The sequence below is a fragment of the Hirsutella rhossiliensis genome (genome assembly GCF_020360975.1).
Source record: "Hirsutella rhossiliensis strain HR02 chromosome Unknown scaffold00001, whole genome shotgun sequence".
In the NCBI taxonomy this organism is placed as follows: Eukaryota; Fungi; Ascomycota; class Sordariomycetes; order Hypocreales; family Ophiocordycipitaceae; genus Hirsutella; species Hirsutella rhossiliensis.
This window is the reverse complement of record NW_025408667.1, coordinates 979,588-1,002,486: the sequence shown is the minus strand read 5'-3', so window position 1 is coordinate 1,002,486 and position 22,899 is coordinate 979,588. Positions and strand designations below refer to the sequence as shown.

The following is a 22,899-nucleotide window of genomic DNA, read 5'->3' as shown; positions in this document are numbered from 1 at the left end:
AGGTCTTTCCCCTCTTTAAGCCCTTATTCCTTAAGTAGGTTTAAAAGAGCCTAGGGACCTAAAAGGGCCCCTACTTTCCTTAAGTAAAGGGAGAAGTATAGAGCTAAGAACCTCCTCTATACGCTTCCTAGCCTAAAGCCGTATTAGCTATACCCTTACTATAAGGGCAGGCTATAGCTAAGGGGGTATATTATAAAGCGTAGCTTAATTTCGTAGTTCTTAGAGATATCCCTTAGTAAAAGGGACCTAAGAAGCTAAAAATACTTAGTATAAAAGAAAGAAGAAGGAGCTAAAAGGAGGTATAGAGAAGAGGGTAGGGGTATAAGGGGAAGTAAAAGTAGCGATAGCTTCTTATAGAGGTAGTAAGAGATAAAATAAAGGGACCGATAATAGCTAAAAAGAAGGGGGAAAACTAGTAAAAAGCTTAGTAGTTAAGAGGTTATTAGTAGCTTCTTTAAGTAGGATTTTCTTTATTAATTAAGATACTAAATAGGTATATATAGGAGCGTTAGATAAAGGAAAGAAGGATAATTAAGGTAATATAATTACTCCCCTTTTATAACTACTACCCCTATAAGAATTAAAATAACTTTGCCTTACCTATTTAACCCCTTACTTTTACTTTTACCTTTATATATTTTATATATACTTCTTATATCTTTCTTTACGAGAATCCTAGTAATATTATAAAGGAGTATATAGGGCTATAGTAAAGGGGTAAGGAGGTAAGATATATATAAGTAAGTTAATAAGGAAAAGTTAAGAAAAGAAAGCTTAAAACTAAGTAGAAGGCTAGCTATTTTAAGAGCTTCCTTAAACCGCTTAATAAGTCTATAATATCTATTTTAAAGGTATTAAGAGATAGACTCTCGTAAATTAGTTTATAAGATTTTAAACGATATATATAAGTTAAAGAGTAAAAGGGTCTTATTATATATCTCTTAGTATACGCCTAGCGCTATAGGTCGGCTACGCCCGCCTCCGCTATTTCTATCGTCTAAGTATACTATACCTCTAAGCCGCCGTTACCCCTTACTATCGAGCTTACCTAAGACGGCTATACCTCCCTCTTAATTTAGTAGGCTTAATAGCGCTTTCTAGACTTAACCTATAAGATAATAAAAGGATTCTATTAAGCCTCGGTTTAAAGGGCAGTGTTTTTAATATCTTTAGTATATCTAAGGAACTATTCCTCGGAACTATTCTTAGGAACTAATAGGCCTATGTTCCTAGATACGAATAGCAGCTACTATAGTAAGAGAGCCCGATTCAAACCATGCCTACGGAAGTATTTTATGCAGTAAAGGGGATGGAATTTATGCAAGTCACTCGTACTTATGCAAAAGTCTCAACTTGCCAGCCTGGCCAATCAAGCGCGCTTGCTCCGAGCTACAGCTCTGTTAGTGCGTAGCAGAGCGTAGCCCACCATCACTACCAGCAGCCATTCAACGCGCTCTCGCGTTTCCTCTTTTCTCTCCCGCGCCCTCGCCAAGGCGCCTCCTCGGTCCCAAACACACACCGCATCTCCGTGGCACCAAACACGCACAACACCTCCCTTAATCCGATCCCACACTGCTGGCACGAGCCAGAGACCGCCGCTGCCTCGTCAAAGATGGCAGATCCCCCCCCCGAGCAGACGCGACCGGCCGCCGACGAGCCCAAGGTCGTCGACTCCAGCGCGGCAGCCGTCTCCCAGCCCGTCGCCGATGACGACGATGAAGACATCAAGTCAAAACGAGTCTCCCTCGCCGACCTGAGCGCAAAGGGAAGCGCCCTGTACGCGCACAAGAACTACGACGAGGCCTCCGAGATCTTCTCCCGCGCCAGCGTCTTGCAGGCCGAGATCAATGGCGAACTGCACCCTGAGAATGCCGAGATTCTCTTCCACTACGGTCGCAGCCTCTTCAAGGTCGGCCAGAGCAAAAGCGACGTCCTCGGGGGCCCTGCCGCCGCAGACAAGCGCGCCGCCGTTGATGCAAATGGCAGCTCAAAGGCGCACGCCGCCACCGCCGCCCAGGTCCAGCTCGCCGACGTGGGCGAGGTCAAGGACGCAAAGCCCGAGGCCGCCAAAGAGGCCGCCGCAGGCGCAGACACCGGCGCCAAGAAGCCTCTCTTCCAGTTCACCGGTGACGAGAACTTTGACAACTCGGACGCCGAGGAAGAAGACGAGGTAGGCCATCTGCATCGGCGCGTTTGACGCCTCGCTTACGCCCTTTGACAGGGAGCCGACGACGAGGGCCAGGAAGAGGAAGACGACGACTTGGCCACGGCCTTTGAGATTCTCGACCTCGCGCGCGTCTGCTACCTCAGGAAGCTGGAAAAACTGAGCTCGGAGAACCAGTCGGCCAAAGGCAAGGAGGTGGTTCAAGAGGACTCCCCGGCCGTGCGACATGTCAAAGAGCGCCTAGCCGATACGCACGACTGCCTCGCGGAGATTTCGCTCGAGAACGAGCAGTACGCGCACCCCACTCCTATTCCCTTCCCGTCTCGTCCTATCTGACAGAGCGCCTCTTCCGTGTCCAACAGATACCCCAACGCCATTGAGGATGGCCGCGTCTCTCTGAAGTACAAGATGGAGCTGTACCCCGAAGACTCGGAGATTGTCGCCGAGGCCCACTACAAGCTCTCCCTGGCCCTCGAGTTTGCCTCCATCACAATGTCTGGCGACGACGGCACAAACGCCAAGCGCGAGGCCATGGACCAGGACCTCCGCGACGAGGCCGTCAAGGAGATGGACCTCGCCATCACGAGCTTCAAGCTCAAGATGCAGGCCAAGGAGGTAGATCTCGCCACCATGGCCTCCCCCGAGGACAATGACGTGGCCCGCAAGGTCCTTGCCGAGATGAAGGAGGTCGTTGCCGACATGGAGCAGAGGGTAAATGATCCAATTAGCCCTCTTCCCTACCAATTCCCCTGCGATGAGTGCCTTGATGCCCACGCTCTTCACACCTCAAATCAACATCACCATCACTGGAATTCCGGCTAACCCACCCTTCAGCTTGTCGACCTGCGTAAGGACCCCATCGACGCCGACGCCCTGGGCGGCATCCTCGGCAGCGCCCTCGGCCAGCCCCCCAGCGCCGAGGTGCAGGCCCGCGCCGACGAGGCCGCCAAGAACGCCACCGACCTCACCGGCATGGTGCGCAAAAAGGCAAAGGACGCGGCGCCAAACGGCAAGCGCAAGGCCGACGAGCTCGCCGCCGACGACGCCCCTGTTGCTGCTGCCGCTGCCGCCGACGAGGGCGCGCCGGCGTCGCCCAAGAAGCCTAGGTTGGCGGACGGCGACGCGGGCGACAAGGCGTGAGGGAGGTGGAGTAGGAGTGAGGTATGCTTGCCAGAAGAGGCGAGAGAAAGGGAGGTGAAGTCTTCCAAGTGGAGGAGACACGGTCTAGGGCTACCTTGCATTATTACGACTTGCCCGCTTGAGCAGACCAGCTCGGGCGCGCTTTGGCGCTGCGGAGTCTAGGGCACCGACGGCACGCCCAGCTTGAGTGGATGGGACAGGGGGCGAAGGGAAGGGAGTGACAGGCCTACCAGCAGCCATCACGACATGCAGCGGAAGATGGACCGCCAACTTCTTACTCAGAGGGGAGGGCAAGGGGGGGACGGTGACTTCTCTGTACAGTACCACACAAGGGGGGGCGAGGCTTTTATCGAACGGAAGGACGGACGGGCACGAGGACAAACGACTTTTGCACGACTCGCGCGGCTCTTCGCCGCCGCCAGAAGAGGAAAAAGAAACGGCAGAGAAACGTTGAGGTGTGCTTGAAAATGAAAAAAGGGGGCGGGCGTCTTCATACTTCTTCTTCATTCCCCTGGTCAAGAGACGGAGCAGGGCAGCGCGAAACGCCCCAAAATGCAGAAGCAGCAATCCATTTAAAAAAGAAAATAAAAAGGGAGAACGCAGCGGCAGGTCCGTGCTACAGCTTCAGCCCGCCGCCCGACAGGCTCTTTGCCGCCTTGGCCTTGTTGCCGTCGACGTCGGTGACCTCGCCCTTGCGGTTAATGACCCTGACGCCGCCCTTCTTCAGCTCCGCCACCGTCTCGCGCCTCGTCCTGACCGCGGCGCCCTCGCCTCCGGCGGCGGCGCCAGCGCCGCCGCCCGCCTTGCGCGCCCGCTCCTTGTTCCTGCGCCGCCGCCTGGTCCGCTCCTCGCGCGACATCTCGGCGCGCGCCACGGGCATGCCGCCGCGCGTCGACACCTCGGCCCTGCCCGCCTCGCCCGCGCCCACGGCCGCGCCCGCGCGGTACACCTCCTGCGGCGCCATGCGGCTGCTGCTCTCGCCCGCCGTGCCGGGCTGCGCCTCCTCCATGCTGACCGTCGCCACGTCGGCCACGACGGACAGCGCCGCCGCCGCCGGCTTAGGCTTGTAGTGCCAGCTGCTTAGGGCGTCGAGCCGCGCGCACACGTCCTTCCACAGGGCCTCGACCTCCTTCTCCTCACGCGCAAGCTTCTCATCCGACTGGCTGACGTGACTGTCCGGGTTGGTCTTTTTCACGTGCTCCTCCTCGTACAGCTCCGCCAGGCCCTTGCTCGACTTCGTGTCGTCGAGCTCCGCCATGCCGCGCCGCGTCCCCGCTGGCAGGCCCTCGGCGTCGGGTCGCCTGCGCAGCACCTCGTCGAACTCCTGCGCCAGGACGCGCCGCTTGATGAGCTCCTCGATGCCCTCGCTCACCTCGGGCGTGATGACGGGCACGGGCTTGCCGCCGTGCTCAAAGTCGAGGTCCTCTTCCAGCAGCGAGTTCATCGGCCGGTCCGCGGCCGCCGCCTCTCCCGACAGCGTCCACTCGCGCTTGGCCACCGATGCCGCCTCGAGCTGCCGAATCTCCTCGGCCAGCTTGGCCTGCCGCCGCTCGTGCGCTGACCGTCGCGACCTGGGGTCGCCGGCAGATACGTCCGACAGGGCGTCGTCCGAGTCTTCCTCGTCCGACTCGTCGTCAAACAGGTCGCGGCGCACATCAGCCATGGCCCGCTCGACGTCTGCCTCGGCGGGCTGCTGCACCTCAAACTTGACCGATTTCTTGGGCTTGGACTTTCCGCCTTTGGTCTTCTTGGGCGGCGGCGCGAAAAAGTCCTTGTAGTAGATTTCGTTGGCATTGAACTCGCCGCCGTCGTCTCCGGCGCCGTCCTGCATGGCCTCGTCTTCGCTGTCCCCCTCGGGGGCATCCAGCGCCATATCCCCAAATGTCGGCCCTTGGTCGTCGTCGTCGTCGCCGTCGTTTTCGGCGTCATCGTCCGATGGGGCATCGTTATCTGCTCCTGGTTTTTGTTTCGAAGCTTTTTGGGGCGCAAAGGGATCTGCACCCCAGTCAATGTCTTCATCGTTGCCTGCCTGGTCTGTCGTGGGGTCTCCTCTTGCGTCTTGTTCCTCAAACCATTGCGTTTGTCGGTTGAAGTTGTCGATGGAGAAAAAGCCGTCGTTGAGCCCGTGGGCATCTTGGACAAATTCCTCATCCTCTGACTCTTCCTCGTTCTCGTCTTCTTCTCCATCGTCGTAGTCGCCTTGACCGCCAAGGCTTTCGTCTTCGCCTTGGTCTTGCAGTTCGTCTTCCAGGTCCTCAACCGAAATGCCTGTCTCGTCTTCCTCTTCCTCGTCTCCGACCTCTTCAGAGCCCGCGTCGACCTTGGCGTCGTCTTGCTCTTGATCGGACCCAGACTCGACGCCCTCCCCGCCAGGCAGAGCAACTTGCCGCCTCTCCTCAAGCTCATCCAGCACAGCGTCTGAAAAGCTCAAGACGCCGGCGATGATCCTCTTGGCCTGCTGCCACACCTGGCCCGTCTCAAACCCGTCCACATACACCTTTCTCAGCTTCAGCACATCCACGTGCTGCCCGTCCCCACCACCCCTCCTCTTCCTCTTGCGGCTCTCCTTGAGCCTCTGCTCCTGCTGCTCGCCAACCTGCGTCGCGAAGCCCTCGAGCGTCTTCTTGACCACGTCGAGCGAGTCGTTGGAGATTGCTGCGCTGGGCCGCAGGAACGTGTGTCGGTTTGTAGAGCGCAGGCTTAAGAGCAGCGACGCGGCCGCCTCGCCGTCGGTCGTCGACGAGCGGGCTGGTGCCATCTTGGAGGGCGGTGCGGCGGTGAGCGTGTGTGACGTCGACGTCAGTGTCGGCGATGTCTGCGCGGCCATGCTACCGAGTCGCTGGTGCTGTTGACGCCTGCTTCTTTTTTCTTCTGGCTGTGAGGATGCCCAGTCTTTTTTTTCTCCTTCTGCCGTGATGCGCAAAAAAATTCTGGCCCACCGCCCGCTACCTAATCAGGTAGCTCGACACGCCCAGGGCACCAATGACACGGCGCGACATGGTGAGGTACTCTTCACCTCAATTTGCGTGCAAAATACTTGGATGGAAAGTGGTGGCAACATTGAGGAGGCATCGAGTGCCGGCTCAACCTCTCAAAGCCTCATTGCCTCGACGATTAGTATTCAGAGACAGGCACTGATTCTGAATTCAAACTGAGCTTCTTTGGCAGCTACGAACTGCACAAAAAGCCGCCCTTCTTGATACACAGCATCACCTTGCTCCCAATGTGCCGCTTCGAATCCGCTCTACGACGCCGACTGTTCATAAGCCAGACGCTTTGCTTTACTTTCCCTTCCAGAGATCAAACACAACCAACATCAGCTGTGAGCAAAGTCACTTCTCCCGAAACTCCATTGATGCCCCAGCCAAGAAAGAACATCAAAGGCAGCAGCAAAATATATGTACTTCCATCTGGGCAAGCGTCCACGCCGCGGCACGCTCAGTTGCCTCGCCTGCCCCCCGTGCTCATCAGCGTAATCTTCTGCTTCTTCTTCTTGCCCTTCTTGCTCCCGCCTGCAGAGTTGCTAGCACTGTTTCCCGTTTCCATGGTGTCAATGGCCTCTATCTGCATGGCGAGCTCGGCAGTGCCCAGAAGCTCCTCATCCTTGAGCCAGCCGTCGTCGACCCCGCTCGGCAGCGGCGCCTGCGATGCTTCCAGCTCGGGCGAGCCCGGTATGGCGCGAGTGCCCCATACAGTCCGCTGGGTCGAAGGACTCGTCGACATGGAAGCCAAGGTGGCGAACCCCGGCCGCGGATCCGGTGGTGTCCTGCCTGACTGCCCGCTCAAGGGTTGGAACTCCGACAAGTCCATCCGTGGGGCTGCTTCCTCCTCTACAGGCTCCATGGCCCGTCGTGTTCCCAAAGTGCCTCGAATGGCAGCTGCCTCGAGGCGTTCCGCCTGCAGACGCTCTCTTTCCTCCTGCGTAGCCTTGTCGCGATTCCGTTTCCGACGCCGCTCGATCTCGCTAGAGAAAGATTCCAACGTCTCGGCGGGAACAATGTCTGTCCAGTCGCACTCGAGGAAGCTAATGACACATCCGTGGGGCAGGTGGCCGAGGTATTTGGCTCGCTTGCGCAGCGCGTCATCCACGACATGACCCGTCGAGATGTGCTCTACTCTGGGCAAAAGGGTAGACGGAAAGTTGGAGAAGGAGCCGTACTTGGTCTTGAGAATCCGAATGTCGAGAGGAGACAGGTACAGATGCGGTGGCGAGCTGTAAAAGTAGAAGTCGGCTTGCGCCGGCTGCTTGGACGGATTCGGGCCCGGCTGTGCGATGGCAGCCTCGGCATTCTCGCTGCTGTCAATTCTTTCCTTGGCGGCTTCGATGGCCTTGATAGCTTTCTGGGTCCACTCCCCATCTTGGCCAAACAGGGTCTCGTCTTCTTTTTCTTGCTGCACAAGAGCAGCAATCTCCTCGTCAAACTGGCCAGTCATGTACTCCAGCGTCCCCTTCATGAGGCGGGCATAGTCCAAGACGTTGGCTGCAAAGTGCCAGGCAACGTCCTCCCCCGAGTTGAGCACTTCGGCCCCGCCCTCCCAGGGCAATGCCAGCGTCGAGCTCGCATTCCTGGCCATGAGCCGAAGGACGACGTCGTCACCGACTCGGGGCAGGGCGCTCTCCTGCCCAGCGTAGAAGCGCACCGGCCTCACCTCGTGCAGGTAGACGCTGTCTTCGCAGATGGGGCATTTCTTCCACCTGGCCCCTCTGCTTGACTTGGGCTCATCGGCGCCAGAGCTCGAGTTCATGAAGCGAATTAGGCATGAGAGGCAAAAGATGTGGCCACACTTGGCCATGCGGGGAGCCACGGGCTCCGAGAGGCAGATGGGGCAGGAAGCCGACTGGGACTCGGCAGAAGCAATGATCTGCATGACATTAGGCCAGTCCAAGAACAAGTCTGCATCTGCCGCGTGCTCAGAGTATGCTCCTTCGGGGGAGACGACGAATCGATAGTTGGCGTGCACATATCTCGACTTGTCGGCGGCATGGTATCCCGAGCCGGGGCCCCAGGTTGGGTAGCGGCGGTAGGATCTGGGATGGTGGCCGTGGTCCAGAAAAGGCCGCGGAGCGGTGTAGCTCAGGAGATGGGTGATTGAGGTCTGGCCTCGACGGCTTGATGGATTTCTGACCGCCCGCATCTCCGCCATGGCGTCATACTCGTCGAGGGGGCTAGTCGTTCCCGGGCCGGGTCCTGGTCGACGTTGATTCTTGTGTTGCTTTCGAGAGCCCTGGCCCTTCCTCGGCATTGACTGGGACGACGACGGCCCAGGCTGGCTTGGGCGGCGAGCGGATTCGAAGCTCGACGACGACGGACCGGCTTGGATCGAGGACGTGTGATTCGATGCCGACGGCAGGGACTTGCCCAGGATCGCGTTCGACGGATTCATATCCGGCGCCAGACGGGGCGGCAAGCTTCGACAATGGCGGATGCAAGCGAGATGGATGGCCTAAGCTCGTTCAGTCCGTCTTGTCGTGGTGAATGACCTCCAGCCCGGGGGGGCCAGCATGCGACAAGACGGGGGCCTGCTCCACGGGTACGCGTCTCAGCGTCGGAGTTGATATCCGAAAGGCTTGTGGATGAGTTCCAAAGGTCACGGAACGATAGGACCTCGACATATAATGGATACAGACGGTGATTGAGGATGCAGCAGCAGGAACAGAGGGGTCCAGCTGGGATGGACCCCGGGAGCGCTGGAGACGGGGAGTCAAGTCAGCGGCGGGGCGAATCGTGACGGCAAAAGGGAGAGCACATTGACCTCTGGCCACGGGCGCCGCCGGAACGGACGACGTTAGTCATCACTCATGCCACGTGATGTCGCCGCCGTCGAAATAAGCCCTCCTCCACTTTGGTGATGAGGATTGGTAGATGAGGCGATTCAAGATGGGACAGAATGGCAGGTGACCAATCCGTTTGCATGATAAATACAGCCATGTTCAGTCACGGTCCCCAGCTTCCCTTCTGTCGCAACGAGGCAAAAGAGAGCAGCGGATGGACACAATCAAGGACGGCAAATCTCGAGCCTATGTTTACACTGCCTATTCTTACATGCCTGCTGCCTCATACACCACGAGGCAAGACAATAAATGCCGCCTCGCAAACCTCCTCGCGACGCCTTGACCAATGGGAGACATGGGTGACGATGCTGAAGCGAAAAATAACAAGGAAAAGCGCGGCACCGAAAATGATGATGAATTACCTAGGAATACGATGTCCTGACCACACTCTCCAATCGCACACAATTCGGGGGAATCATTCAACACAGGTACCTCGACACTCGACAAGCCGCAGCAAAGACCATTCTGGAAACACCTCCATTATAGGGTCTTCCTCCCCTCACCCCCGTAAATCACCACTTTATTTCTTGTCGGCCAGCTTCTCCTTGATCTTGGTGAAGATGGTGCTCAGACGGTTCTTCTTCTTCTTCTCCGGCGTCGCCTCTGCGGAGTTGCCTGTGGACCCGCTAGGCTTCGTCCCCGAGCCATTGGTGGCGGCAGCACCAGTAGTCTCAGGGCTTGTCTCCTGGTGTTTGGTGGGTTCCGGGGTAGACTCTGCGGCTTGAGACTCGGTGAGCTTTATTGCCTCGGGCGTAGACTGTTCGGCCTTGGACTCGGCAGGCTTGGTATCGGCGGCTGTGGCTTCGGCAACCTTGGCCTCTGCGCCCTGAGCAACCTCCGACTTGGGCTCGTGGGTGGGAAGCTCGGATGCCTGGCTCTGGGTGGGCTTGGCCACGTGCACGTCCGAGGTGCTGTCGTGGGCGCCGAAAGCCGAGGTGCCGAGAGACTTGGACGCCTCCGGCTTGGTCTCGGTTGGGCGAGAATCGTGAGTAGCGGCCTGGTCCACCGCCGGTGCCCGCTCAACGTCCTTGGCCAGCTCCGGCTCGGTCGGCTGCTTGCTCAGAGCGGACGACGAGGTGGCAGCCACCTCGGGGCTCTTGTGGGTGCCGAACGCAGAGTCCCTGACCTCGCCAGGCCCAGCCGACGAGGCCCTGTTCTGGGCATCGTCCTTGGTCTGCCCGGTAACCAGGGCGCCGTGAGTAGGCTCAGGCGCCTTTTGCTTGGCCGATTCGCTCAAGTCATTGGCGGTGTTGGTGGCACCAGACCTCAGGTCATTGCCTGCAGAGGTGGCATCAGACCTGAAGTCATTGCCCGCCGAAGCGGTCTTGTCAGACGAGTGATGCTTGGCGGCCGTGGTAGCGACACCAGCCGCGCCGGCAGCGAGTGCGGCGGCGCCGGCAGCCTGGCCCTTGTGCTCAGCCTTGTGGAAGTCGGAGCCAGCCGTGCCTTCGGACGTTGTGGGGGCCTTCTGGACCTTGTCCTGCAGCTCCTTTTCCACCTCTGACTTTTCCCTCACCTCCTCGGGCACGGCGGAGGCCTCGGGCGCAAAGCCAGCCTTGTCCTGGCTCTTCTTGACCATGTCCGGGACGGCGGTCTCGCGGGGGACGGCGCCGGCCAGCGCGGCGGTGGTGGAGGAGGGGCCAACGGTGTTGATGTTGGCTTCCTGGCCGTTACCCATGGGCAGGCTGGACTCAGGGATCATGTTCTTGGAGACGGGCGGCAGCTGCGACTGGAAATCGGTGCCGGGGATGGCGTCGCTCCTGTTGTAGGAATCCTCATCGAGCTTGACGTGGTCGTTGATGCCCTTGCCGGAAATAGACTCGGGAATCTTTTCGCCAGGGGCAAGCTGGATGGGGTTGACGGCACCGGGAGCAGCGGGCATGGGGTTGATGCCAAAGGTCTTGTCTTCTTCGCTGGCCGGGGTGTCGGGGAAGCCGCCGGGGCCGACAGTCGGGGTGGCGGTGGTGTCCCTGGGCTTGGACGGCGAGCTAGAGCGGAGAGCGTCGCGGACGGGCGAGGAGCCCTCGCGCACCGCCGAGGAGCCAGCGGCGGTTGGCTCGGTCGGGGGCGTCGAGGTGGGCTGCTGCTTGGCGGCAGAGCCCTTCTTGGACTTGTTCTTCTTGCCGGCCATGGCGACGGTGGAGGAGTCGGGGGAGACGGTGCTGATGAAGGGCGAGGGCGAGGTGCCAAAGGCAGGCTTGACGAGGTCGGCGCGGGTCAGATAGTTGTTGACGTTGCCGTCCCTATCGGCTTCGTGCGGACAGGACGAGTTGACGGTCCAATTGTGGTCGACGACAAACTGGCGGACGAGAGAAGGCGAGTTAGCGAGGGGGTTGGACGCGCGTCCACGACAAGACTGAGTTTGCAAGTGCAGTGCAGTGCAGTTCCTGCGATGTGTGTGTGCGTGCGAGTGCGAGCTGGATATGCGGGTGTGTGTGCACGCACATGCAAGCAGTAAAGGGTGATGACAGGTGGACAAAACAGAAAAGGGCGTGACGTGAGATATAATGGTCTCGTATGCAAGCGGCGGGGCGGGCGAGGGAGGAGGACGGGCACAAGGAGGTGGTGCGTGCTGAGTGGGTCCTGGGGCAGGGCTTTGCGCATGGGGCTTGGCCAGGAACCTTGTCCGCCTTTTCTTCCCTCCCAGCGATGCACGAAAGCAGCCGGCTCGATTCGGACAAGCAAGGAAGCCCGTCGAAGCACAATCTTGTTGTCGAGAGCGCCCCGAGCGCCCCCGGCAGCGCCTCGAGTCACTCGGCGACGCCGCTTCGCCCCCCGTGGCAAAAACAATCCCAAGGGCCATCCCGTCCCAAGGAGGCGAACGCGAAGGATGCGGCCGCGACATCAGCCAGTCCCCACCACCCCCCTCCCCCCCTCTAGATCGATCCGCGCCGGGCAGCGGGCAAAGTTTCGTCATGGAGCGCCTTTGTTTCACGTCGCCATGAATCGCTCGCTACTGAATCCGACCAGCGCGCCCGTGTCTCAAGACGGGAGGAGGCGGAGAAAGAGGAGGAAGAACAGGAGGAGTAGGAGGCGATGATGAAGCTGCGAGAATCGACGTCGCGTGTATTTTCGGCCTGCCTCGTAATCGCCGTGGTTTCTCGTGACAGCCGCGCCCCGTAGTCGTTTTGTCGTAATCGTGTGTCGTCGTTGTCCACATCGTTATCGCCGCGTCACCATCACCACAACCAGCGCGACAGCCAGTTGCCCGAGCCGCACTCGCAAGGCCCGCGCAAGCTCCGGGAAGGGAAGGGGAGGCGGCCAATTTCGGAAGCACGAGAAGCAAGGGAGGGCCAGGTAGGGTAGTTCAAGGAGCATCGCGGGCACACGTACCTTGTAGTAGATCTTGTCGGTCGTGTCGTCGAGCGGCACTGTCTTCTGGAACACGCCGTTCTTCTTTTCTAACCTGATCGACTTTCGCCAGTTGTCAAAGGTGCCCGTCACAAATGCCTCCTCAGCGTCGTGTTCCCTAGAGAGGGCATCGCGCCCGTCAGCGGCGCTGTCTCAGACAAAAATGCGGGTGCGTCGTCGCTTGCGCTCGAGTCGGCAATTGCTGTCGGGCGCGGACGAGAGCGAGGGCGAAAAACGGGCAACGTACCACTTGAAGGTATAGCTTCCCATTATCGCTGCGACCGTGACGAGACTGGCTAGCGTATAGGAAACTCGGATGTCGACGAGCGCTTGGCTGAGGCTGTAGGAGGGGCGAGAGAGCAAGGAGGATGGGAGGAGGAGAGAGAGGAGAGTGAAGGGGGTCTGGGCCGACGCGATGATGGGTGAAAAAAGGGCTCAAGTTTCTGGAGGAGCCGAGCTCGACTACTTGTACGGCGGGCAGGCCGGCTAAGTTACAGTGCACAAGACGTCTCTGCTAGCAACGAGTTTGGACGTTGGCCGTGTTGCCCAACGAACTGCCTTGTCCATGACCTGGCATTGCATTGCATTGCACTAACCCTGGCCCCAAGTTGCTGTAATCTGTAATGTGCAATGTACTGCGCATCGCAGCGAAGAAAAGAGAAGAAAAAAGAAAACCATGATATTTGAAGCTCGTAATCCGTATCACACCACTGTATCCGTCTTCTCGCAAGGCCCCCAAAGTCTCCTGCACAGCAACCTGGAAGGCCGCCGAAAATCACCCGCAGCATCGGCGCGCGGCCACCGGCAGCAGCAGCAGGTCATGGGAAGCCATCGCCGCCGCCATGTCGTTAGCTTGGCGGTCAACGCCTTTGGTTGCCCGGCCGGCACCTCGGGCTCCCACCCAAGCGATGCTCAAGTTAGTGCTCATAGTAGTGCTCATGGTGGGTTAAGTAGTTTACTACCTATGCCTAGTGGCCGTAGGAGGTACCAAGTCTTGTCGGCCGGGTTGTTGATAAGGGTAGGTGCTGCTGTGGTGTCGGGCACGTGCCCGGCAGCTCCTGTACTGTCCTGTGTGCGCACCTAACGCACAAATTAGGTACCTAACCTACCTGTACATTGTCCCTCACACAGCAAAGTAGGTAGGTATGTACCTTAAGGTAAGGTACCTAGGTTTCAGAAGCAATACTAAGGTAGGTAACCATCGCCATCATCATCATCATCATCATCCTCCTCCTCCTCCTCCTCCTCCTCCTCCTCCGTTCGCGAGGTAACACGGCCAGCCGCAACCCGGTCAACCAGCCCCGAGGTGGAGTCGTCCAACGCCCCGCCGTTGTCGAGCCCAAAGACGTCAGCATCGTCATGCTCTAAAACGAACCCCCGCCCCGCTTCACCGCAGCACAGTAAAACATGCCCATACGGCTCTGAATCAAACGGTTTGCCCTACTGTATATGCTGTCATCTGCATTAGTTCGGGAGCAGATGCGGCAAAAACCCCCTCCAGCATCATGTACGCCATCATCCTGCCCCATGTCGCCCAAATGCCCGACCGACGCCCGCCCGCCGCGTTCGAGACACTCACTCAACAAGCCACGCCCATGTCATGTCGGGGCACTCACTGTTCCTTGCATTTCTCCCGCGTCTACTACGGAGTACCATTTCTTGCTTCCATCCATGGCTGGCCAGCCTTATTGTCAATCATCCCACCCACGTTCCCGTCGACAGGCTTCGGCATGACCGACACAGACTCCTCATGCAATCGTACATCCGGCGAGTCATCCCATTCAGGTGACATGAGTAGGTAGGTAGGTACTGTACCTTGTCATTCGACATGCCAAATCCACTCTCTCCCATGCCGTGTCACAACAACAGCCCTCGGCTGAAACCAGCTCCGCCTTTGCTACCAAATATCTTCGCTCCCATGTTCACCGTACGTCACTCCATTATGCAATTCAAACAAAAGACAAAACGCCATGACCCGCATTAAGCTGTTCAAAGCCGCCAAGCAAATGCCGAGCCTCATGTGCTCTGTGCACTATGACCGCAAAACTCCTCAGCTCCCCCCCTCCTGACTCCAAGGCTTCCTCTCGTCATCACTCGCTTTCTTGTCAGATCGCTTCGTTTCCTCTCAGTCTCAGTCTCTTTCGCTCCGCCCCGAGCCGCACCGACAGGCCCCTCCGGCCTCCCCATCGAGCCCAACATGATTATTTCCCATCAAGGGCCGGTGACGAGTACACGTATCGATAGACCGAACCGTGTGTTCTGACATGGACGCGCGTCCATGGTGCTGAGTTATGCCGCATGTCTCCTCGCTACTTGTCCATGGCCTCGCGCCGCAAGCACACCTCCAGTCTCAACCTCGGGCTCCATCTCCCAGTAAGCCGGCTATCCAAATTTGGCATGTTCCTGCTTGAATAGCCAGTCGCTGTTGGCGTCCACCATGAAGTTGGTAATGTTGAACTCGTTGAGCGGTCCCGAGGGCTGTTCCGCACCGCCACTCTGCCCGTCCATGGTGGCTTCGTGCGACATTGCCGTGCCGTCTCCGCCAAGTGCCAGGCGAGGGACGTTGAAAAAGTCGAAAACGTCGAGGTACTCGAGCTCGTTCTGATCCGGCGTCTTTGTGGGCGTCAAGGCGTGGGGTGGACCCTGCCGCGGTTGTCGAGAAATGAGAAGATCCAGGTCAAAGGCCGTTCGCCGCATGTCGGAAAGAATCTTGACCGAGCTCGGCATGACTTTGCCACCCTGGCGCTGACTGTCGGCGTGCTCATCAAGGACCATCTCCAGCAATCCGCAGTATCTGGCCGCCACTTGCCAGTATCTGCCAATCTCGCGAAGCGTGTCGACGAAAAATGATATGCGCGCCGACACTGCATTCTCAATCGTAGACCCGTGAACAAGCAGCAGTCGCGCGCACACCCAAATTGTGAATGCAAAGGGAGGTCCCAGCTTCGAGAGCATTCCGTTGTTGACGACGACCTCTGCGAGGGCCGCGACCCTTTCCACGGCTCGCAGGCAGAGATGGGCGGCGCCGGCAGAAGGCGTAAACACGTTGGACCGTGCCGTTGGGTAGGCGGCTGATGAATGCAACCGAATGACGGCAGTATGAAACGTCGCATGCATCATCATCCAGGAACAGCTGACGTTGTTGATCGCGCCCGGCTGAAAGAGCTTCGTCATGTCGCCAAACTCGCTCGGCAGGCCCGCCATCCAGGATACGAGCATGTTGTCGAGTTCCTTGTACCGGCGCTTCCACCGCTCAACGTCGCCCACGGCGCTAATGTCGACGGGTTGCTTGAGGAAGACGTGGATCTTGGAAAAGATCCCCAGCACCTCCATGTAGTGGGCAAAGGCGCCGAGGTTTTCCGGGCTGCTAGCCTTGTGCTCTGGAGTCCCTGCGACTTGGTCGCCATCCGTGAACCACGTCGTCTCGACCTTTTGGTTTTGGAACCACAGTTCCTCTCGGCAAGGCAGCTTGCGGTCGATTTCCTTGTCGGACAAGGCAAACTCAAACGCCGTGGCTATTGTTGCGTATCTATCCAGCATGTAGACCATCCAAAACAGCCTCCGGCGCGACTCCTCCTCGATAAAGTCCTTTGGCTCGGCGAGAATCAAGGCTCTCAGGGTGTAGATTGACTTGAACCTCGGGGCGACACTGAATGAGTTGCTCTCGACGGCGAGACCAAGCTGCACGACGGCCCTGGTGATGAGAGCCATGATGTTCCAGCCCGGTGGACCATTCAGGCTCCCGCAGAGATCCAGCGCCAGGATTACCAGCGCCTGGAGCGACTTGACCGACGAGTTCTCCATGCCGTAGAGCAGAACCCTGCCCTTGGATATTCGATGGTAGTGCTGCCTCCGCTCACGAGTGAGTCTCGGGTCGGTACAGTAGCGCATGGTCGTAGCAACAATGGCGTGCAGCAGTATTCGATCCGCCTCTTGGAGGGTAGACGGCCCAAACAGCAGCTCGAGAGTTGTCCTCCGATGGAGAATAGGGCACCAGGTGTTGATGTGCTTGAAGTACAGGTCGACCAGGGTGTAGAGCAGGTCATAAGGGGGCATGTCCTGGTCACCGGGCGGGTTTGAAGTCGCCAGGGGCAAATTGCTGATTGAAGATGGTTCGCCAGGTTGAGCAGAGCCGTAAGGATCGTGAGCGGACATGGTTGTTTGGATGGGCGGCAGCTGCAGGGGCGAGGAGACGGTGGAACATTGCATCTGAGATCGAAGACTGTCGTGAATGGCGGGCGCTGAAGAGGTGCCATAGTCGGTACTTTGCGAAGTGGGAGTAAAGGCGGCCGGCCTGGAGAGACTCAGAGCAGCGTCCACCTGCGGCGTATTGACCGGTTCGGCGGGCTTGTACATCTGCGATGGCTCTCGCGGCGTGCCCTGATCGCTGGGGAGGCTCGCGTTTCTGCCGCAGAAGAGGCCGCCGGTGCGGCTGCCGGCATGGTTCGGGAGGGAGGCTTCGAGGATCTCGGAGTGAGATCTCAATATCGCCTCGAGCTTATCCATGCGATCTTGGAGCTCCTTGCCGAATCCCGCCCGTAGCCCGGGCCTCTTGCGCTCCTTGTACTCGCAGACGGCGCCATTACGGGCGCACCAGCCGCAGGCGGGCTGGCCGCGATCGCATTTGACCTACGTGGATAGAGAAGTGTCAGCACCCAGCTAGGTCAACAAGCCTTTGGGCCAGCGTGGCGCACGGCAGGCGAGGTCCCAGGGGGAGGGGGAGGGGGAGGGGGAGGGGGCTGTGTATATGCATCTACACGCGCAGGGCCTATTGGGAATGTGTCGAGGGGGTATCTCAAGTTCAACCTTTCGCTGCTTGCAGACTTCACACCTGCCATGGGGTTGAGTGTTAGTCTGGGGGTATTCACAAGGCCTGACGAGTCGAAGCGAGACACAAAGCGCAGTTGGTAGAACAAATTCTAGTCACCAAGACGCGGACCTTGACGACTGCAGCAAAGACCGGAACGAGGGCCACGTACGAGACGGAGACGAGGCGCCTGCGCTTTCCGGCGCGGCCGCTGGCCTCTTGGTCATCGTCGGAGTGATAATCGCTGTCGAGGTCGGGCGGGTGGCGTCCAGCGGGCGAGGCAGCAGTGTCGCTGTGCATGTCGCAGTGGTTGACGACTGAGACAGACGGATAGGCCCGCCGGTTGGTGATTCGACGGAGGCGAGGGAGCGGCTAAACTTGGGCGGGCCAGGCTCGGGACAAAGTTGAGCGACGTGGAGGTGTTTTCGAGAGAAGGGAAGCCGTCGAAATTCGGGTTGCCTTCGGCCGCCGTGACTAATGAGATATTATAGCGGCCAAGGATCTATTATACCTTTCGAGGGCCGACTAAGCGGAGCTTCCCAAGACCCGGCAGCGCGCCGCCGAAAATGGGGTGACTGCGCGACAAGAAGGCCCGACGACGGCCAACAGCCCGAGTTGGTCTAGCAGCAGCAGCGAGAAGTGTAATGGCCAGGCTGCCGTCGCTGCTGCTGCTGCTGCTGCTGGAGAGAGTAAGCCCAGACGCAAGCGCTCCCTCTTTGCGGGGGTTAATTAGGGTAGGGGCCCACGGTTTCTCGACGACGGCCGACGACGGCCGACGTCGCCAGGCTTGGCTCGTCTGCACTCTGCAGCATGGGTGAGACCCCACGTCATAGCACCGTGGACCGTGGTGGCCTGAGAGGGCAAGAGGGCAAGAGGGCAAGAGGGCAAGAGGGCAAGAGGGCAATGGAAACAAAACAATGCCCGAGGGCGCCAATCGACTACAGTAGGGCTCCAGGCTGCGATACTGTCATTCGGGCGGGCCGCATCGCCGGAATGAGCATGCCGGGGCTCGTGTAGTGCAGCCAAAGCGGGAAGTTTCGACTCTAATTAGCGGACATGAGTGGCCGGCCCTCCACGCGGCCTTGTACTGTAACGTACTGTACTCCGTACCTGCGAGTAAGGTTTTCGCTGGGGCTTGCCTCAGATGCGCAACCTACCTGACTTCGCTAGGTAGATAACGAAGCACCCGGATGGCCCGCCTGCCCAGCAGCACAGAGCTGTAGCCCCCTAACTCATCTCCGTTCCCCTTAGTGGACGAGTACGTACTCTGCGCCTGACCTGCCCTCCTCATCGTCCCCTTTTGCGACGGGCAACCGGTATGATGCTGCACTTGCTTGTCTAAGGTATCAAGGTGTCGCTCGACGCACTAAAGCAGCTCGCCCTTGTCGGTGTTTTTTCCTGCGGGCGCAGTGGGAGCCGGTACAGTCAATTCAACTGCATCCTCGTCAGGCAGCCCAAACATCCCCGACGCGGACATGATGATTTGAATAGCTGGCGAGAGATTGCCTCATCACCGAGCATCAGCCTGGCTCGGCCGCTCAGGAGGGTCCAAGCACTCGACCCCCCGCAAGCCATCCCGTCGGCGAAGCATGCTGTTCTCCTCGCTTTCCGCGAGCCAACTTTGGCCCGGGATCAAGATTTAACTCCCAAACAAGACGTTGGCCGGCTGAACTTGGGACGAGGGTTGTTGCGGAGCCCCTCAGGGCGCCTCAGGCGAGCTGAGAACTCTGCTTGGCCGTCACGCGTTCAAGTTCCTCTTCAGGAACCGCTCCTCGTCAGCCCAGGCGCTGTCTCAGAGTCGAGTCCAGCGCATGCTCGTCACCTGCTCTGTCTGTCCGCTGCTGGGCACCGGCCGCAAGTTGGAGACGAGTTACGGCCCTGGAGACGGCCGTCACGGGGGCTCGAGCGCTCCGAGCCTGTCGTCGGGCCATTTCACTCCGAGGGACCTTCCCGGACAAAGTGTCCCCCGCAAGTCGGCGATGCCCACAGCTACTCATTTCGCCAACACATTCATCCACGAGATCCGACTAATTCCTGACTCGAAAAGCCAAATCACGCTGGGTCGTCTCCTGCCTTGAATAACGCTCGTGGCAGGGATTTGCTCGCTCGGTGCAGGCCGCTTGATGCTACCCGGGCCCTTATATGTCTCGCTCCCAATTTTCTCGTCCTCTCCTCTCGCGAGAGTTGTTCCTATATTGTCCATTTTCTTGCCTTGGAGACGAGAAGCATCCCCCAGTTCGTCATGTCCACGGCATCTAGCATTCGGAAGTTCCCCGTAATCAAGTCGTTGCGGTCCTACGTGATTGCTGGCGTCGGTTCCGGTACGCTTAAACTTGCTCTTGGAGCAACATGGTCGCAGGCCCCTCTCGCTAACGAGGCACAGGCGGAGACTATCACAATGTCAAAGGCGGTCACTGGTATGAAGCTCTCTGCTCCCTCGCACTCCGTACTCAGTCACTCACCTGTGCACAGGCTGATTGACAGCGACATATCGACTCCCTGCTCGCAATGGGAACAGTATCGGAAGTCACGAACGAGCTGGGGCATCAATGCCCTGGGCTCCTTCCTGGTCGAGGTGGAAGCATCCGACGGCACCGTCGGCTTCGCCACAGGCTTCGGAGGTGAGCGACTCGGCTCGTGTTGGGGACGGCAGGACGGCGAGACTGACAGACTCTGCAGGCCCTCCCGCTTGTTGGCTCGCCCACCAGCACTTTGAACGTTTCTTGATCGGGGCCGACCCGCGCAACACCAACCTGCTCTTTGAGCAGATGTATCGGGCCTCTCTGTTTTACGGCCGCAAGGGGCTTCCCTTGGCTGTCATATCAGTCATTGACCTGGCCGTCTGGGACCTGCTGGGTAAGCTGCGGAACGAGCCCGTCTACCGCCTCATCGGCGGAGCCATGAGGGAGCGAATCGACTTTTATTGCACCGGTCCGCAGCCGACTGCGGCCAGAGACATGGGCTTCTGGGGCGCCAAGGTGCCGCTTCCGTTTTGCCCGGAGGAGGGACGCGAGTCGCTTCGCAAGAACGTCGAGTTCCTCCGCAAGCATCGCGAGGCGGTAGGGCCCGACTTTCCCATCATGGTGGACTGTTATATGAGCCTGAACGTGTCGTATACCATCGACCTCGTCAAGGCATGCGAGGGCCTCGACATCAACTGGTGGGAAGAGTGTCTATCGCCCGACGACACGGACGGCTTCGAGCAGATCAAGCGCGCGCATCCGACGGTCAAGTTCACGACAGGAGAGCACGAGTATTCGCGATACGGATTCCGCAAGCTCATCGAAGGCCGCAACCTCGACATCATCCAGCCAGACGTCATGTGGCTCGGCGGCATGACAGAGCTGCTCCGGGTGGCGGCCATGGCTGCGGCGTACGACATTCCCGTAGTGCCGCATGCCAGTGGCCCGTACAGCTACCACTTTGTCCTGTCGCAGCCCAACACGCCGTTTCAGGAGTACCTGGCCAACTCGCCCAATGGGGAGAGCGTGTTGCCCGTGTTTGGGGACTTGTTTGTCGACGAACCCATCCCGACTGCGGGGTATCTGACGGCGGGGGATCTGGACAAGCCGGGCTTTGGACTGACCATCAGCCCAGGTGCCTGGTCCAAGCTGATTCCATCCAGCAATCTGCTTGCTCCGTCGCCCGGCAAAGCACTGACGCCGCAGAGTCCTGGGGGGGTTGCGGCTGTGGGTGACAAGGCCGCGTCCGAGGCCAAGCAGCAATCTGGCCCCTCGACAGGGCGAGGCTAGGCGAGAGAAGGGCGCGAGTGAGCGTGCCGAGTCTAGTTAAGGCTACCGTTGAATCATGCTTGTTATATTGACGGGTTTCTTATCCCGGGAGGTAGCGGAACTGGAGTACCCAGTTGCCAGCGGGCTATAACTGTGTAGGGCCGTAAGCCCAGGCTGTGTTTGGTTGGAGGTGATGGATGGGAACCATGGGATAGATAGAGGTGGCCGCCGCGTACACGTAATTGGCATGGCCGGAATGTCAGGAACCTGAGTCTTGGGTCCATGCTGCTTGAGTCCATGTGTACCCGTGAAGCACTGCGAAGCCATATAAGAACGGCCCAGACGAGACGTCGTGGAGTTGCAGGCGGTCCACAAGAGAGACGGCGGTGGTGATTCGCCCACTCCCCCCCATTTCACCTTTGGGGCCGGCCTAGGCGAACGGTAATTATTGTGAGGTTTTTAACGGTGGCCGTTTCTCCCTCGGCGGCGAGACAGTTCCTGAGTCCCCACCACGCCAAAAAAAAAATCCCCTGGCCGAGGGGCGAAGCATGCAGTTCACGAACCGTGGTATGCGCGGAAGTCGGGCCCTGCGTGGGGGGGAAGCCGATATCCGAGGCTGCGTCCTTTTGCCAGTGGCTCCAAGTTAGGCGTCTTGGTATTAATTATTGTCAATACAGCTGCCAAGATCCTATTTTACTACCATGTACGGTATAGTTATGCTTCGGTATTGGATCCGATAGGTATGGGGGCCCCTTAGCTCGGATGGCTAAAAGGTTGAGCCTTGGCTGGCAGGCTGTCCTTAACAACGACATCTCTTGGCGTTGCAGCACCTCCACCGCCGGCCATCCTACCATGGCTCCTCCGACGGCGCTGCTCGCCGGCAAGACGGCCATCATCACGGGCGGCACCACGGGCATCGGGCGCGCCATATGCCTCGAGTATCTGCGGCAGGGCGCAAACGTCGTCGTCAACCACCTGGGGCTGGACAGGGACCGGCCGCACGTCGAGTCGCTCGTCGGCGAGGCCGAGGCGCTGCTCGGGCGGCCCGATGACGGCTCTGCGCCGACAGCGAGTGCATGGCCAAGCTCGGCCGGGCGGCTGGTCCTCGAAGCCGGCGACGTGCGCGACCCCGACGCCGCAGACGGCCTCGTGGCCCGGGCCGTCGAGCTCTCGGGCGCGGCGCGGCGTCTCGACATCTGCGTCTCCAACGCCGGCGTGTGCACCTTTTCCGACTTTCTCGCGACGACGCCCGAGCTGCTCGCGACGACGGTGCGCACCAACCTCGACGGCGCCTTCTACGTCACGCAGGCGGCGGCGCGACAGATGGCGCAGCGCCAGACGCCGGCGGGCGGCAGCATCATCGGCGTGTCGTCCATCTCGGCGCTCGTGGGCGGCGCGCGGCAGGCGCACTACACGCCGACCAAGGCGGGCGTGCTGAGCCTGATGCAGAGCGCGGCGGCGGCGCTGGGCCGGCACGGCATCCGCTGCAACGCCCTGCTGCCGGGCACCGTCCGCACGCAGCTCAACGACGAGGACCTGGCCGACGACGACAAGCGCCGCTACATGGAGGGCAGGATCCCGCTCGGCAGGACGGGCGTGCCGCGCGACCTGGCGGGGCCGGCCGTGTTCCTGGCGTGCGAGGACATGAGCGGCTATGTGACGGGTGCCCAGCTGCTGGTGGACGGCGGGCTGTTTGTCAACTTGCAGTGAGGCCTCCGGTCCGGGATGCATGTGTGCAGTGCGTTTCCCTACCTGCCTGATGCCTGCCTGCAAGGACTGCAGGGAGGAGAGAGGATCCACTGTATCAAAAGGCGCGCATGCATGGTGATTTGTTCACCTTGAGATGGAGGATGGAGAGGCAGCGAGGGCGTTG

At 59.3% G+C, this 22,899-nt stretch overlaps 7 protein-coding genes across 7 annotated transcripts; 3 read left to right on the top strand and 4 right to left on the bottom strand.

Annotated features, from left to right (window-relative positions):
• Window positions 1–1,612: 1,612 nt before the first annotated feature.
• Window positions 1,613–3,304, top strand: HRG_00124 (SHNi-TPR domain-containing protein; the record flags this gene model as incomplete). The annotated part of the gene is made up of 5 exons (XM_044858595.1): window positions 1,613–2,170; window positions 2,222–2,351; window positions 2,400–2,454; window positions 2,527–2,875; window positions 2,999–3,304. 5 exons carry the CDS (start codon window positions 1,613–1,615, stop codon window positions 3,302–3,304), a joined length of 1,398 nt encoding a protein of 465 aa, XP_044724995.1.
• A 616-nt stretch (window positions 3,305–3,920) lies between these two features.
• Window positions 3,921–6,131, bottom strand: HRG_00123 (mpp10 protein; the record flags this gene model as incomplete). The annotated part of the gene is made up of 1 exon (XM_044858594.1): window positions 3,921–6,131. One exon carries the CDS (start codon window positions 6,129–6,131, stop codon window positions 3,921–3,923), a length of 2,211 nt encoding a protein of 736 aa, XP_044724994.1.
• A 611-nt stretch (window positions 6,132–6,742) lies between these two features.
• HRG_00122 (RING-15 protein) lies at window positions 6,743–7,759 on the bottom strand (the record flags this gene model as incomplete). Its single annotated transcript, XM_044858593.1, has 1 exon — window positions 6,743–7,759. One exon carries the CDS (start codon window positions 7,757–7,759, stop codon window positions 6,743–6,745), a length of 1,017 nt encoding a protein of 338 aa, XP_044724993.1.
• A 1,898-nt stretch (window positions 7,760–9,657) lies between these two features.
• Window positions 9,658–12,758, bottom strand: HRG_00121 (glycogen recognition site of AMP-activated kinase; the record flags this gene model as incomplete). The annotated part of the gene is made up of 4 exons (XM_044858592.1): window positions 9,658–9,752; window positions 9,801–11,436; window positions 12,471–12,606; window positions 12,736–12,758. 4 exons carry the CDS (start codon window positions 12,756–12,758, stop codon window positions 9,658–9,660), a joined length of 1,890 nt encoding a protein of 629 aa, XP_044724992.1.
• A 2,112-nt stretch (window positions 12,759–14,870) lies between these two features.
• On the bottom strand, window positions 14,871–17,595 carry HRG_00120 (fungal specific transcription factor domain-containing protein; the record flags this gene model as incomplete). The annotated part of the gene is made up of 3 exons (XM_044858591.1): window positions 14,871–17,117; window positions 17,295–17,319; window positions 17,468–17,595. 3 exons carry the CDS (start codon window positions 17,593–17,595, stop codon window positions 14,871–14,873), a joined length of 2,400 nt encoding a protein of 799 aa, XP_044724991.1.
• Window positions 17,596–19,537: 1,942 nt separating this feature from the next.
• HRG_00119 (L-rhamnonate dehydratase) lies at window positions 19,538–21,047 on the top strand (the record flags this gene model as incomplete). Its single annotated transcript, XM_044858590.1, has 4 exons — window positions 19,538–19,616; window positions 19,679–19,712; window positions 19,768–19,916; window positions 19,975–21,047. The coding sequence occupies 4 exons, from the start codon at window positions 19,538–19,540 to the stop codon at window positions 21,045–21,047; spliced, it is 1,335 nt and encodes a 444-aa protein (XP_044724990.1).
• Window positions 21,048–21,878: 831 nt separating this feature from the next.
• Window positions 21,879–22,736, top strand: HRG_00118 (enoyl-(Acyl carrier protein) reductase domain-containing protein; the record flags this gene model as incomplete). Its single annotated transcript, XM_044858589.1, has 2 exons — window positions 21,879–22,044; window positions 22,096–22,736. 2 exons carry the CDS (start codon window positions 21,879–21,881, stop codon window positions 22,734–22,736), a joined length of 807 nt encoding a protein of 268 aa, XP_044724989.1.
• Window positions 22,737–22,899: the final 163 nt, after the last annotated feature.